Source organism: Limulus polyphemus, unplaced genomic scaffold, assembly GCF_000517525.1.
Source record: "Limulus polyphemus unplaced genomic scaffold, Limulus_polyphemus-2.1.2 Scaffold416, whole genome shotgun sequence".
In the NCBI taxonomy this organism is placed as follows: Eukaryota; Metazoa; Arthropoda; class Merostomata; order Xiphosura; family Limulidae; genus Limulus; species Limulus polyphemus.
The window spans coordinates 276,104-287,753 of record NW_013666026.1 but is presented as its reverse complement, the minus strand read 5'-3'; the positions used below and the strand labels follow the sequence as shown (position 1 = coordinate 287,753).

Below are 11,650 nucleotides of genomic sequence, written 5' to 3'. Positions count from 1 at the left end.
CTTCCCTCTAGTCTTACACTGCTAAATTAGGGACGGCTAGCGCAGATAGCCATCGGGTAGCTTTGGGCGAAATATAAAAACAAACAAACTAAATATATAGTAAAGTTTGCCAAATTTTCCAAACAATTTTTTTCACGAGTTTCTGACCGTGAAAATGTAATTTATGAGTATAGTGGTCAAGGAAGAAGGGTTAGACCTCTGAAAGTCACTTACACCTTTTGCGGATGTTACGTTTCTCCAAACAAATTTTATTCGTTCTAAAGAACCTCTGATAGGGTACATATCAACAGGAATAGAATAATGATACAGTTTTACACATTTTTATATCCTTTATATTCGTTGAAATCGAATATGTTTAAGTCTTGGTTCTCTGAACACAAAAGAAGTGTCAGATTATCATATTTTGTTTACTCTACACGTGTCTTGAAGATGGTAAGTGTCATCCTCCGATTTTGTGTCATTGAATATGATTTGAAATATCCTGCTCCACATTTGTCTTGGAGATGGTGCCATCCTCCGATTTTGTGTCATTAAATATGGTTTAAAATATACTGCTCCACATTTGTCTTGAAGATGGTGTCATCCCCCGATTTTGTGTCATTGAATATGGTTTGAAATATACTACTCCACATTTGTCTTGAAGATGGTGTCATCCCCCGATTTTGTGTCATTGAGAATGGTTTGAAATATACTGTTCCACATTTGTCTTGGAGATGGTAAGTGTCATCCTCCTATTTTGTGTCATTGAATATGGTTTTAAATATACAACTTTCTGTCAAAATATCTGATATTCAAGTGGAAAGATTTAATTATTATATTTGTTGTTGTTTTTTTCAGAATCATTTTGCAATAGACGAAGGCATCGGTGACATGCCAAAAACCAAGAAAGAGGATGTGTTTTAAGAGAAATATTCAAATCCATTGAATAATATGTTAAATTCACACAAGCTCAACCGTCATCTCAAACTGAAAGGAAAGTATGATTAGTTATATCGAAATACGTAGAAGTCATACAAGAAAATAACTTCAAGTTAAAACCTTATTTTGAAAATGAAGAGTTCCTGCTTGGAATGAATTTATTTTGACATTTATATTAAATGATTCCTTTTATCTTATAAGTTGTGACAAAAACAAGTGTTTTTGATATAAAATTGAATTTCAAACAATAATGATTATTGTAAGTGTTGTTTTTACACACTTCTGCTTTGAAATTCGTAATGAACAGACAAAAAAAGGAATGTGAAAGTAATAATTGCAGTCAAATGTGATTTTTATTACGATATTAGGCCTATCAAATTATAAGTAAACTAAAATTTAGGAATAATAAGTAAATCAAATGAAGTTGTGGTGTTTTTTAATAAAAAAACATCAATTGTTTTCTATGGTAACTATGAAAAAAAACTGATTGAGTAGCAAACTGGATATTCCTTGGTAAAAGAGTAACCCAAGAGTGGTGGTGATGACTGTCTGCCTTCCTTCTAGTCTTTCACTACTAAATTAAGGACGGCTAGTGCAGATAGCCCTCGTACAGCTTTGCGTGAAATTTACCTCCCCCCCCCCAAGACATTCTTGACAACCCCACAAATATATTCTTAACTTTCTGACATCATCCAAAATTGTCGAATTCAGTTAACGAATTAAAGTTTTCTTTAACAGTTATCTATGTTGCTGACCCCTGACCAGCATCAAAATCAGGTTGCAAAGGTCGAACAGGAATCTGTTTTCCATCCTTATTGATTACCACCGAAGTGATATTCTAATTCTTAAAATTGCACGAATTTTTCTTCTAGGATCCATTTAACTGCATCGTTTTCAATACATCCTATAATAAAATGTGTGGGTAATTGACCCCAAAAGGCATTATCAATAGAGGTATCTAAGTGTCCCTGTGGAACAGAAATACCTTGCACACTATATATTTTAAAGGATATTTAGCCTTTCCTTGCTGAAATGCTTTAGAATGCGACGGAATGATGGATAGACTGATCTAGACCTTTCGAACATGGATAGAAACGTGATGAAGAACAACCTTGAATCTAGATTCATCATTGGACATAATACAAAAAGAATCTTCACTTTGTACGTGACGTGTCGTTGTTTTAACTTTACTCCATTGGGCAAGAATTTGTTCTGGGAAAAAAAGTTCTAATCTAGATGACCGATCATCTCGTCTACCACATATCTCTACGTATCGATCTTGGATCCCATCATTCTCACCATCATTAAACTCGAGATTGTCAAAAGTATCCGCCATGTTTTTTACCCACATAGACAAAGTCAAATTACTTCTCTTAGCTTCTCCACTATAACCCAGTAAAGTTTATATGTAGGCTTTATAAGATTGTGAAGAATGTTAGACGAAGAAATTATCTGGTCATTCTGGTGTACATCCACTTGAAAAGTAGAAAATGAAGCAAGAGGGAATCCTCAGTAGCCGGGGCACTATGAGGCAGAATTAAAGTAAATTAATCTATGAGACCTTTCTAACTTTTGTATTAGCTATGTTTTTTGCGCCATCAATACCAAGCGTGGGGCGCTGGTATATCCGATTCGATTTTATTATTCATCAGGATCTCTATTAGCCTTCCCTCAAATTGAAATTCTTTAAGGCAGGATTATAATAAATTAACCTATGAGACCTTGAGCGTGGTCAAATGAATACACCAAATGAAAGGGTTTCACTTTCTGAGTCCAAAACTGTAATTAGATCTCAAATCGGTCAAGAGATGACGGAGCTATGAGCTAAAAGTTTGTACTTGTAAAAGCAAGCGAAAAAACTCAGAGCCATTCTATGAGCCGCTATATCGCAGCTAATACACGAGGGCTATTTGCGCTAGCTGTCCTTAATTTAGCAATGTAAGACTAGAGGGAAGGCATCTAGCCAGCACCACCCACCGCCAACTCTTGGGCTACTCTTTTACCAACGAATAGTGGGGATTGACCGTCACGGTATAACGCCTCCAAGGCTGAAAGGGCGAGCATGTTTGGTGGGACGGGGATTTGAATCCGCGAGTCGAGCGCCCTAACCGCCTGGCCATGCGGGGCCATATAAAAACAGGAGCAGTGATATCTTTGTTTTTATGTTGATTCCATGTGGTTTTACAATATTTGATTTTTTTAGATGGAGATATTACTGAGATGGATCTAAGTATTTTTTCCCTTGAACCTAATGTATTGAAAATTTGGTGGGTTTGTCTATCAGCCACTGAAGCTAAAGGACAATATTTGATTCACTGACCATCCTAAAATCATGGTCTGTGTAGGAAGGAGAGAAAAATCGGTCTCTCTCAGACTTTGTGCACTGTTATGACTTATGTGTTCCCCTACTACTAAGCATTGTACTATTATATTTGTCGTGTTAAACAAAATATACTGTAAAGTGACGTGCTATGGTCTGATGGTTAGGAGATTCGACTCTTCTTCTGAGGGTCGCGAGCTTGAGTCCCATCTCCAAAAATGCTCGTTTTTGCAATTGTAAGAGCATTATACTGCCACATTCTATCCTAGTATTCGTTTTTAGAGTATCCCAAGAGGTGGTGATGAGGAATGTTGACTAATTGCCTCCCCTCTAGTCTATGACTTGGATTAGGGACGGTTAGTGCAGATGACTCTATAGTAGTTTTGCTCGACAGTCAAAACAAACAAATTAACTTTGATAGTTACAACCATTACCCTGTTGAGTTTACTGTATTTACGACGAGAATGCTGGTGTAACAAATTATTTTTACACAAGCCACCTTTGTGTGGGTAGTGGGGATAAAAACATTCGCGCAAAGTAGCACTTTTGTTTCTCAATCATGTGTATAAGGTGTTGCTTATGGTCACTGTTTGATTGTGTCAAAACGAAAAACTACATGTTTCTTCGTCATAATTACCAATGAGTTGCAGCAGTTTAAAGAAGCAACTCGAAACATATCTCCAGTGGCGTAACTACGTCTGAAAGAGTCTTGGGCAATATTTTCAATATTCAAAATTTTGAATATCAATTTTGAGGTCGGCCTGGGCCCTAGAGCAGCTGCCTCTTATCTCGCTACGCCACTGTGTATCTTGTGAAGAATACAAGCCAAAAGGAAGAACGATAGTTGTATTCTTTTTATAGGCTTATTCTTGAATTGTAGAGTTGCAAGGCCGTAAACTTACTGCTTACCCAGTAGGGAGACTTATGGAAGGATCTACCGTCCGCAGTAATGGAGGCTAGCACATTACAATAGTTTAAGAGTGGAATCGAAGAGTTCCTGGAAAGTAAAGGTTTATTTTACATTTTTACTATTCTTAAGGATAGTTGTGCAAGGATATCTTTGAAGTAACAAATGATCTCTTGTTGTCTGTAAGTTATGTTGTTTGCACTGTTTTCAGCTTGGATATTCCTACGTATATACAAAGGTTAGACCTACCATTTCCATATGCTGCTATGAATATAATTGAAGATAACAGCTAAGACAAAACAAAGGAGTTACATTTTTATTTTTGCATTATTTTGTTATGAATAACCGAATTAAAATGAACCAGCTCGACCTTGTTAAATTTTATATTGATAGCATTTTTTATTGGTTAGCTGTCCTCGACATTAATTGCAGATCACTGTTTAGACACTTTATTAATACGATTTTTGTAGGACGACTACAGTCGTTGTAATTCTTCTGTGATTGATATAGAAGTGTGAATATAGATTGGTATATATACATTATATCAGTGAAGAATATTTCATTGGTGCAGAAGTATTGCACCTGAATTATGTCACGATATTATATCTGTATTTGTATAATTTATATCCCGTCTATAAGACACTAGAAAGTACGTTTTAAATAAAGCTCCCTGGTTTTAATGGGTTGAACGTAAAACTAAAAAATACTTGGGACTGTATTTTGTGAGAAAAAAGTAGTAATATAGTCAACAGTATTTGTAACCTTACTTATATTTGTATACTTATATATAATATTACAAGGTGCTCGCTTAATAATTTACACCGATGTACAAGACTGTTTAGTTTAAGAGTTATCATATAGTTTTTATTAGTGACTCAATATTTAATGATTATTTATTTTTCATAACAAGAATGTTAAATATTAATTACTTTAAAACTTATAGTTATGACAAATTTCTTTACGTAACTCTGTAGAAATTGTAAGTTGTATATGTAGTTAACTGTTGACATCATCCTACTCGAAGCTTCTAAGTCTTTCTCCTTATGTTTAATATTGTTGTTACTAGAGAGTTAGATATTTCTAGATTTTTCTTTCACGTGTTATAAATACATGCAGATACAAAAAGTGAGGTTATACTGCGTGATTATCAGTTTAGACGTAATGGGTGATTTCTAAAGTGAGTTTCACAGCTGGTATTGTAACAACAGAGATAGGGGAGAATAGTTTGTCTATTCAAAGGGTATTCTAAAATGATTAAACCCGTCTGTGTGGACTTTAACGAAAATGAGACAATTATTTAAAGCTCTGGATACAACTCTGATAACCAATAGTGTGACGAATTTTGTTTGTACGTACGTTTAACTTGATTTGAATATATTATGTTAAAACAAGTGGATTATGTGCTGTCTATTTATTGTTGAAATTTATCGTCAACAAGTCACAGACACCTACTGTAAAGAATCGCGGCCCTATAAAAACCTATCAATACTCAATAACTGAGCTAGTTTTTTTGTTTTTTTTCAATCAAGTCTAAGAAATATTTGTGTGACTAATAATTAAACACCTAACTGTTGGTTTTCCCTTTTGATATAATGTTTCGCGAGTTCCAGGTCGCTTTCTCAATTGACGGGTATGGAGTAAGCGGAACTAATAAATATGGTTCACCCTCATTATTCTGAGGTAGGTTGTAATCAAACCCGAGAGCTGTACCTTCTTGAAGAAAATAGCTTTCAATCACCATATTCTTTGATCAAATATAATAGGGCTGTAACTTTAACATTTTATGTTTCCTAATAATACTTAAAAGTAACGTACAAAATATCATCCGAGTCACAACCATAGGAACACAAAACTACTACTTTAGAAATATAGGTTCCACATTAAATACACATGATTTAAATGTGAGGTCTACTTTATTAACAACATAGCAAAGGTTTCAACTTACGCTCAAAACCTAATGTGAAATTTATCTCAATAAGACAGAACAGGATTAAACATATAACCAACAGCATACATACAATATAACCAACAGCTTGTACACTATTTTTAATCACATACACTTAAAACGAGTAAGAGGAAAAAGAACCAGGAACATTCATTATTAATATGAAATAATAACGACCTCGAAACTAGAAACTAATGTTTTCGTCATACGTTTGTATTTCGTTCTGTTTTCTTATTTATTTGTAAGGCCCGCATGGCCAGGTGGTTAGGGCGCTCGACTCGCAATCTGAGGGTCGCGGCTTCGAATCCTCGTCACACCAAACATGCTCGCCCTTTCAGCCGTGGGGACTCTACTAGTAGCGCTGATAAGTATATCAGCCCTACACATGCCCTATTAAGATTTGTGTGGTGGCCTATTACAAAAACAATTCCCTTGAATAAAACATATTCATAACCCAAATATAAACATATGCACTTGAGTTGGCTAAGTTCTCGCGATGAAATAAGAGGTCTGAACATCAGCATTAAATATTGCACTATCTTTTATACAGCTGTAACAGTAACAGACATACTGAAGTAACGTTTGAAAACAACCTGTACTAGTACTGCACTAATGGATATGAGCAAAAACGTCACAAGATCTAAACGAAATGATATTTGGGAATGAAGTACGAAGTTGGTCGTAAATTGAAAGCGAACGAGATGGCAGGGTTGGGAGAAGCTATTGTATAAGTAAAAATGGAGTTAGGCATAAGCATTGTTGACTATGCAATGGAAAGCAATCTAAAGTAGGAATGCACGGGTAGTACAGTTTGGCCGAATACTGGGTCCGGGTAACGGTCATTAAACTTCGAGACCGGGTTCTCCCCTTGCACCCCCCCAAAAAAAACACACACACACACACCAAAAAACAATATAAACAGAAATTAGAAACAAAAACAATATTGACGTTTATTACACTTAACCGAGTATTTATTACATTCAAGTTTTACTTTCAACTTTCAACCCCAACTTCTCAATCCCTAACCCCTATTGTTCTGAAAACCCCCACCTTCCTCAGAAATCCACTTCTCAAGCCATGCCTGTTATTAACCCCATTGTTCTCTGAATCCCCGACTTTCAGCGAGCGAACAATCTTTCTTGCTCAGAACACTTTTTTTTTTTTGTTGGCTGTAACTTTCAGCACCGCATAAGTTGTAACAAAGATTAAGGCTTAGATGCCATTTTCAATTACCCGGATTTGGCTGTTTTTTACTTCGACACTCGGCCGAAGCCGAGTATTACCGGGAAGTCCAATACACGGCCGGGGCCGAATATCTGGTCGGGTACCCGTGCATCCCTAATCTAAAGCATTGTTTCCATTGCTGTAGAGATAAAAATGATGCATAAAATATTGTTTTCAATCTAGTGAGTAGGCTGTATTTGACTGAACAATGTGTGACAGTGCTAGTCTATAATTACAGACAGTTGGTTAACCAGCTTCCAGCTGGAATGATCATCAGTATGGTAACGGAATGAGAAATAACACAACAAAGCCCATTAGTTAGTTTCACAGCTATTGTTATATTATTACGTATTCTTCTATGCTTTCCCTACTAAGTTATTAGAATTACTAATGTGATTTTCTCCTGATGATGCTGTAGTTGCTTTACCCGCTCAGGCAAGAAGACTAGCTTGCTGTTTCGTCAGTTCTTCTGAATGATTGTCTGATTAGTACAAATAAAGTCATAATAATTAATCACCGGTGTTAAATACAAATAGATAACATTGTATGATAATCCTTTCCCTAATTCTGACTTAAATGAGTTAAATAAAATTGATAATAATCATAAATCCTTTACCCAATCTAGCTCATAATATAAAAGTCGTTGTTCATGAAATTAATATTTTTGTTATGTATTCTATCGTTGGGGGGAGGAGTTCTTTTGATTAACTCACAAATAAACTTACTTGTATAATTTTCTCGCTAATCGATCATACACTGATTGAATCATTGTTTAGCTTACTAACCGAACCACTATATAACTGACACTGAACTGAATAACTCACTAACTGATTCATTCATTGATTTTGATATTTATGTACAACGCAATTTTCTATGTAATACAGGAAACTTCCAGACTCTACCAAAACCTTAACTTTCGCGAAATTTCTAGATCTTGCGTCATCATGATATAGTGACATATTCCTTTTAGTAAACAAATACGTAAATTAAAACATTAAGAATATAGTTTACAACAATGTAAATACTACCATGTTGCATCACAGCAGGTCTGACAAATCCTGGTATTGGGCAGAAGACCCGTCGGCACTGGATATGGCAGACGTACTGTTTTTGACATATTGCCTATTATTCTTCAATTCCATTCATATAATCGTTTTGACTTCAAAGATTTTTTTTTTCAACATTAAACCAATTTTCAAAAGAAAAACCAACAAACTAGAAAACAAAATTCAATAAGTTCTTAAAATGACAAGTGTAGCAGATCAGAAATGACGCTGCTTGTTACAAAGTTGCACAAGGGCATTGCAACAGTTGTATCGTGATGGCCGAGATCAAGTAAGGGCCAGATATGCACAAGTAGTTATATAGATCATGGTGTATACTGGGTCTAATAGTACGTCATATGTTAAATGACTACAAAGAGTCGCCATCTATTTGCAAGTCAGGGAAATTTTTATCCTCATTGTGATTTTTACACGAAGAAATATGAAATTAGTCGTTTTCATTCTAAATATATGCGCTGAAACACAACGATAATTAAAAATCAGATGAAAAGGTGTGATCACACGAAATACTTAAACAGCAAGTAAAAGCTTAGAGGAATAAAATTAACTATAATATGAAAAGCTGTTTTCATACTTTGACTGAATAATTTTCGTCTGTAAATCCTTATAACCTTCGAATTTGTCGTTCTTAGATACGTTTTCTTACAACCTTTCACTTACATTTTTATACTGTTCTGCTTAGTGTCTAACTATAGGGATGTGTTCCATATGTAAACTAAAAAGTCCTCGACGCACATAATCATCGCTAGGTGGCTACATGAAACCATTAGCTCTGTATATTACATTATACGATGGTAACCACATCATTATTCTTTCTAGAAAGCAAACCCCTTTTTTCTTTCATTTATTTAGAAACCTAGCATTTTTTGGATAAATGTTTAGTCGCATCATACTCCAACTTTAGAATGTTCTTGATGACAGGAATATGTCGTTATTTCAAACCAAAACATGAACTCCATTTTTCATTCCTTACACGTCTTATTCGACTAGGCTTTGATTTTGAATAATAAAGTTAGAAAAGCAATTTGGCTTTGGTTACAATCTGAAACATGTCGTTATGTAGGTAAAGAGGGGGTATTAATTATGCCGAGATTTAAAAAGAGGCATTTTAGTTTGTTTTAACGATATGACTTGTGTAGAAGACAAATGATAGATCTGAAATTCTACTTTTACACATCGTCCAGCCTAACTGACGAGTTCTGGCATTGACGAAAGGCCTATTAAGCAATGACTTGCTGGAGGTAAAAATATAGATCTGAAATGCTATTTTCACACGCCTTTGAATTTGCAATGGACAAATTAAGAAGAATGTGGAAGAAAATATCTGTAGTTAAACGTGATTATGACCCTATTCTTGTTATTAAAAACCACAGCTATTACTGGCGGTTTAATGCAACCTCTGATGTATCATTAAATCTCAGAAAAGTTAACATTTTCCCTTTTCAAAATCCATAAAGTAAAGCAAGTTAAACTTTACCTATAGAACGGAAAACTTCAGACTGTAACCACAACTAAATTTCTTTCGTGTTTCTTAGGATTCAAAGCCTAGTTGAAAAATAATATGTGTGAGTAATATTTTTAACATTTAATCAAGAATTTGTTTTATCAAATATATTCAAAATCTGCTCCAGACACCCTCTGTAAATTTCGATTATTACAAAACCGTGTCCTTTGTTCTGATCTTAGGGACCGTAGTGTTGCTATAAAATGTATAATTGTTATATAATATACATATTTTCTTCAAATTATACCTTCTGGAAATATATATCTTTCCTTTCAACTATCACAGATTTTCTCAGTCACTTCACAGGAGGATGGAAGAGGATACTGATACACCCACATCTACAGTGAAATTGACTGCCATGGATTATAAGTATCAGTGGATCAACTCTTCATTGTTTGTATAATGCATCAGGAGACGAGTCAGTTATTACTCTTTTTACGAGTTAAATCTTATATCATGGCTCAATAAGCTTTGTAAATGAGTAAAAATGTATTAAATTAAACCATAACATTAACACTAATCATTACAATCTAGATTTCTAACTTTTTCTACGCATTACTTCATATCATTAATCAAAGGTGTTAACACATATTTTTTAAGGCTTCATTAGCAATATTACCTGCCCCCCAGTAGCACAGCGGTATATCTGCGGACTTACAACGCTAGAATCTGGGTTTCGATACAAGTGGTGGACAAAGCACAGATAGATCGTGTAGCTTTGTGCTTATAACAAACAAACAAGCAATATTACCCTTTTTTATGACCTCGTGATTAAGGCACTCGACTCGCAATCTATAGGTCGCGGGATGGAAACCCGTCGTCGAAAATGGTCGCCTTTCAAGTCGTGGGGAGATTGTAACGTGACACTCAATTCCATTATTCGTTGATAAACAGTAATCAAAGAGTTGGCGATGATAGACTAGAGGGAAGACAGCTATCTTTTTTTTTATAAACAAACAGTGGGATTGATCATCACTTTATAATGCTCCCATGTTGAAAGGGTAAGCATTTTCGTGATGGTTTTTGATCCTGCGACCTGAAAATTGTGAGTCGAGTGGCTTAACCATCAGATCAAATAAATAAGTAGAATATGGGTAAAGGTATTTGCGCAATATTAAGTTTGTGTTGCAACAACATACATATTACATCAAGTAAGTGACCATTACTTTAATTTTGTAATGCTTTGTTTATTGTTAAGCACAAACTTATATAATGGGCTACATGTTCTTTGCCTATCGCAACTATCGAATCTCGATTTTTTCTCAACCCTGAGACTTATCGCTGAGCCACCGGGAGGCTTTTCTAAATCAAAGCAGTATTTAAATATTTATGTAATTAGTTGACATGTTTTACTTAAAATTTTGAAGATATAGTTTGGAGAAATGGTTAATGTACAATACACGTGTATATAAAACATGCTCTACGTCTTGTACCTTATTTTGAACACATTTCATTGTTTGAATTCAAACTAATTCAACAATTTGGTGAACTAACGAAATACAGTTTCTACTATGATCAGGTGAAATATTAATTGATAAAATATTGTTATGACAGCGGAAGTCATGTGACGCTGGAAGCATGAGCGCTGGAGTTTCTAGAAGGATCATGACTGTTCCTGGCAACTCTAGTATTTTCTAGGCGCCCTCTATTTTAGTATATAAGCTCGGCAAATAAACGGAAATATAATTGCAGATAGACAGATAATTGAGTCAAGTGAGCGGTAGTGACCGTAAGTAACGTGCGTGAATCGTTGTGAATTATAGCGTAT

General features: G+C 34.9%; 1 protein-coding gene across 4 annotated transcripts in view; it reads left to right on the top strand.

Annotated features, from left to right (window-relative positions):
- Positions 1-10,349, top strand: part of LOC106458100 (interferon regulatory factor 1-like) — a 53,086-nt gene extending 42,737 nt beyond the window's left edge. For 3 of the 4 annotated variants that reach the window (XM_013917556.2, XM_022384230.1, XM_022384229.1), the window contains exon 5: positions 838-2,760. In XM_013917556.2, the coding sequence (XP_013773010.1) occupies positions 838-903 (66 nt within the window). In that variant the 3' untranslated portion in view covers positions 904-2,760. Of the gene's footprint in view, positions 1-837; positions 2,761-10,167 lie in introns of those variants that run through there. The other variant, XR_002610308.1, reaches the window with a different exon arrangement.
- Positions 10,350-11,650: the final 1,301 nt, after the last annotated feature.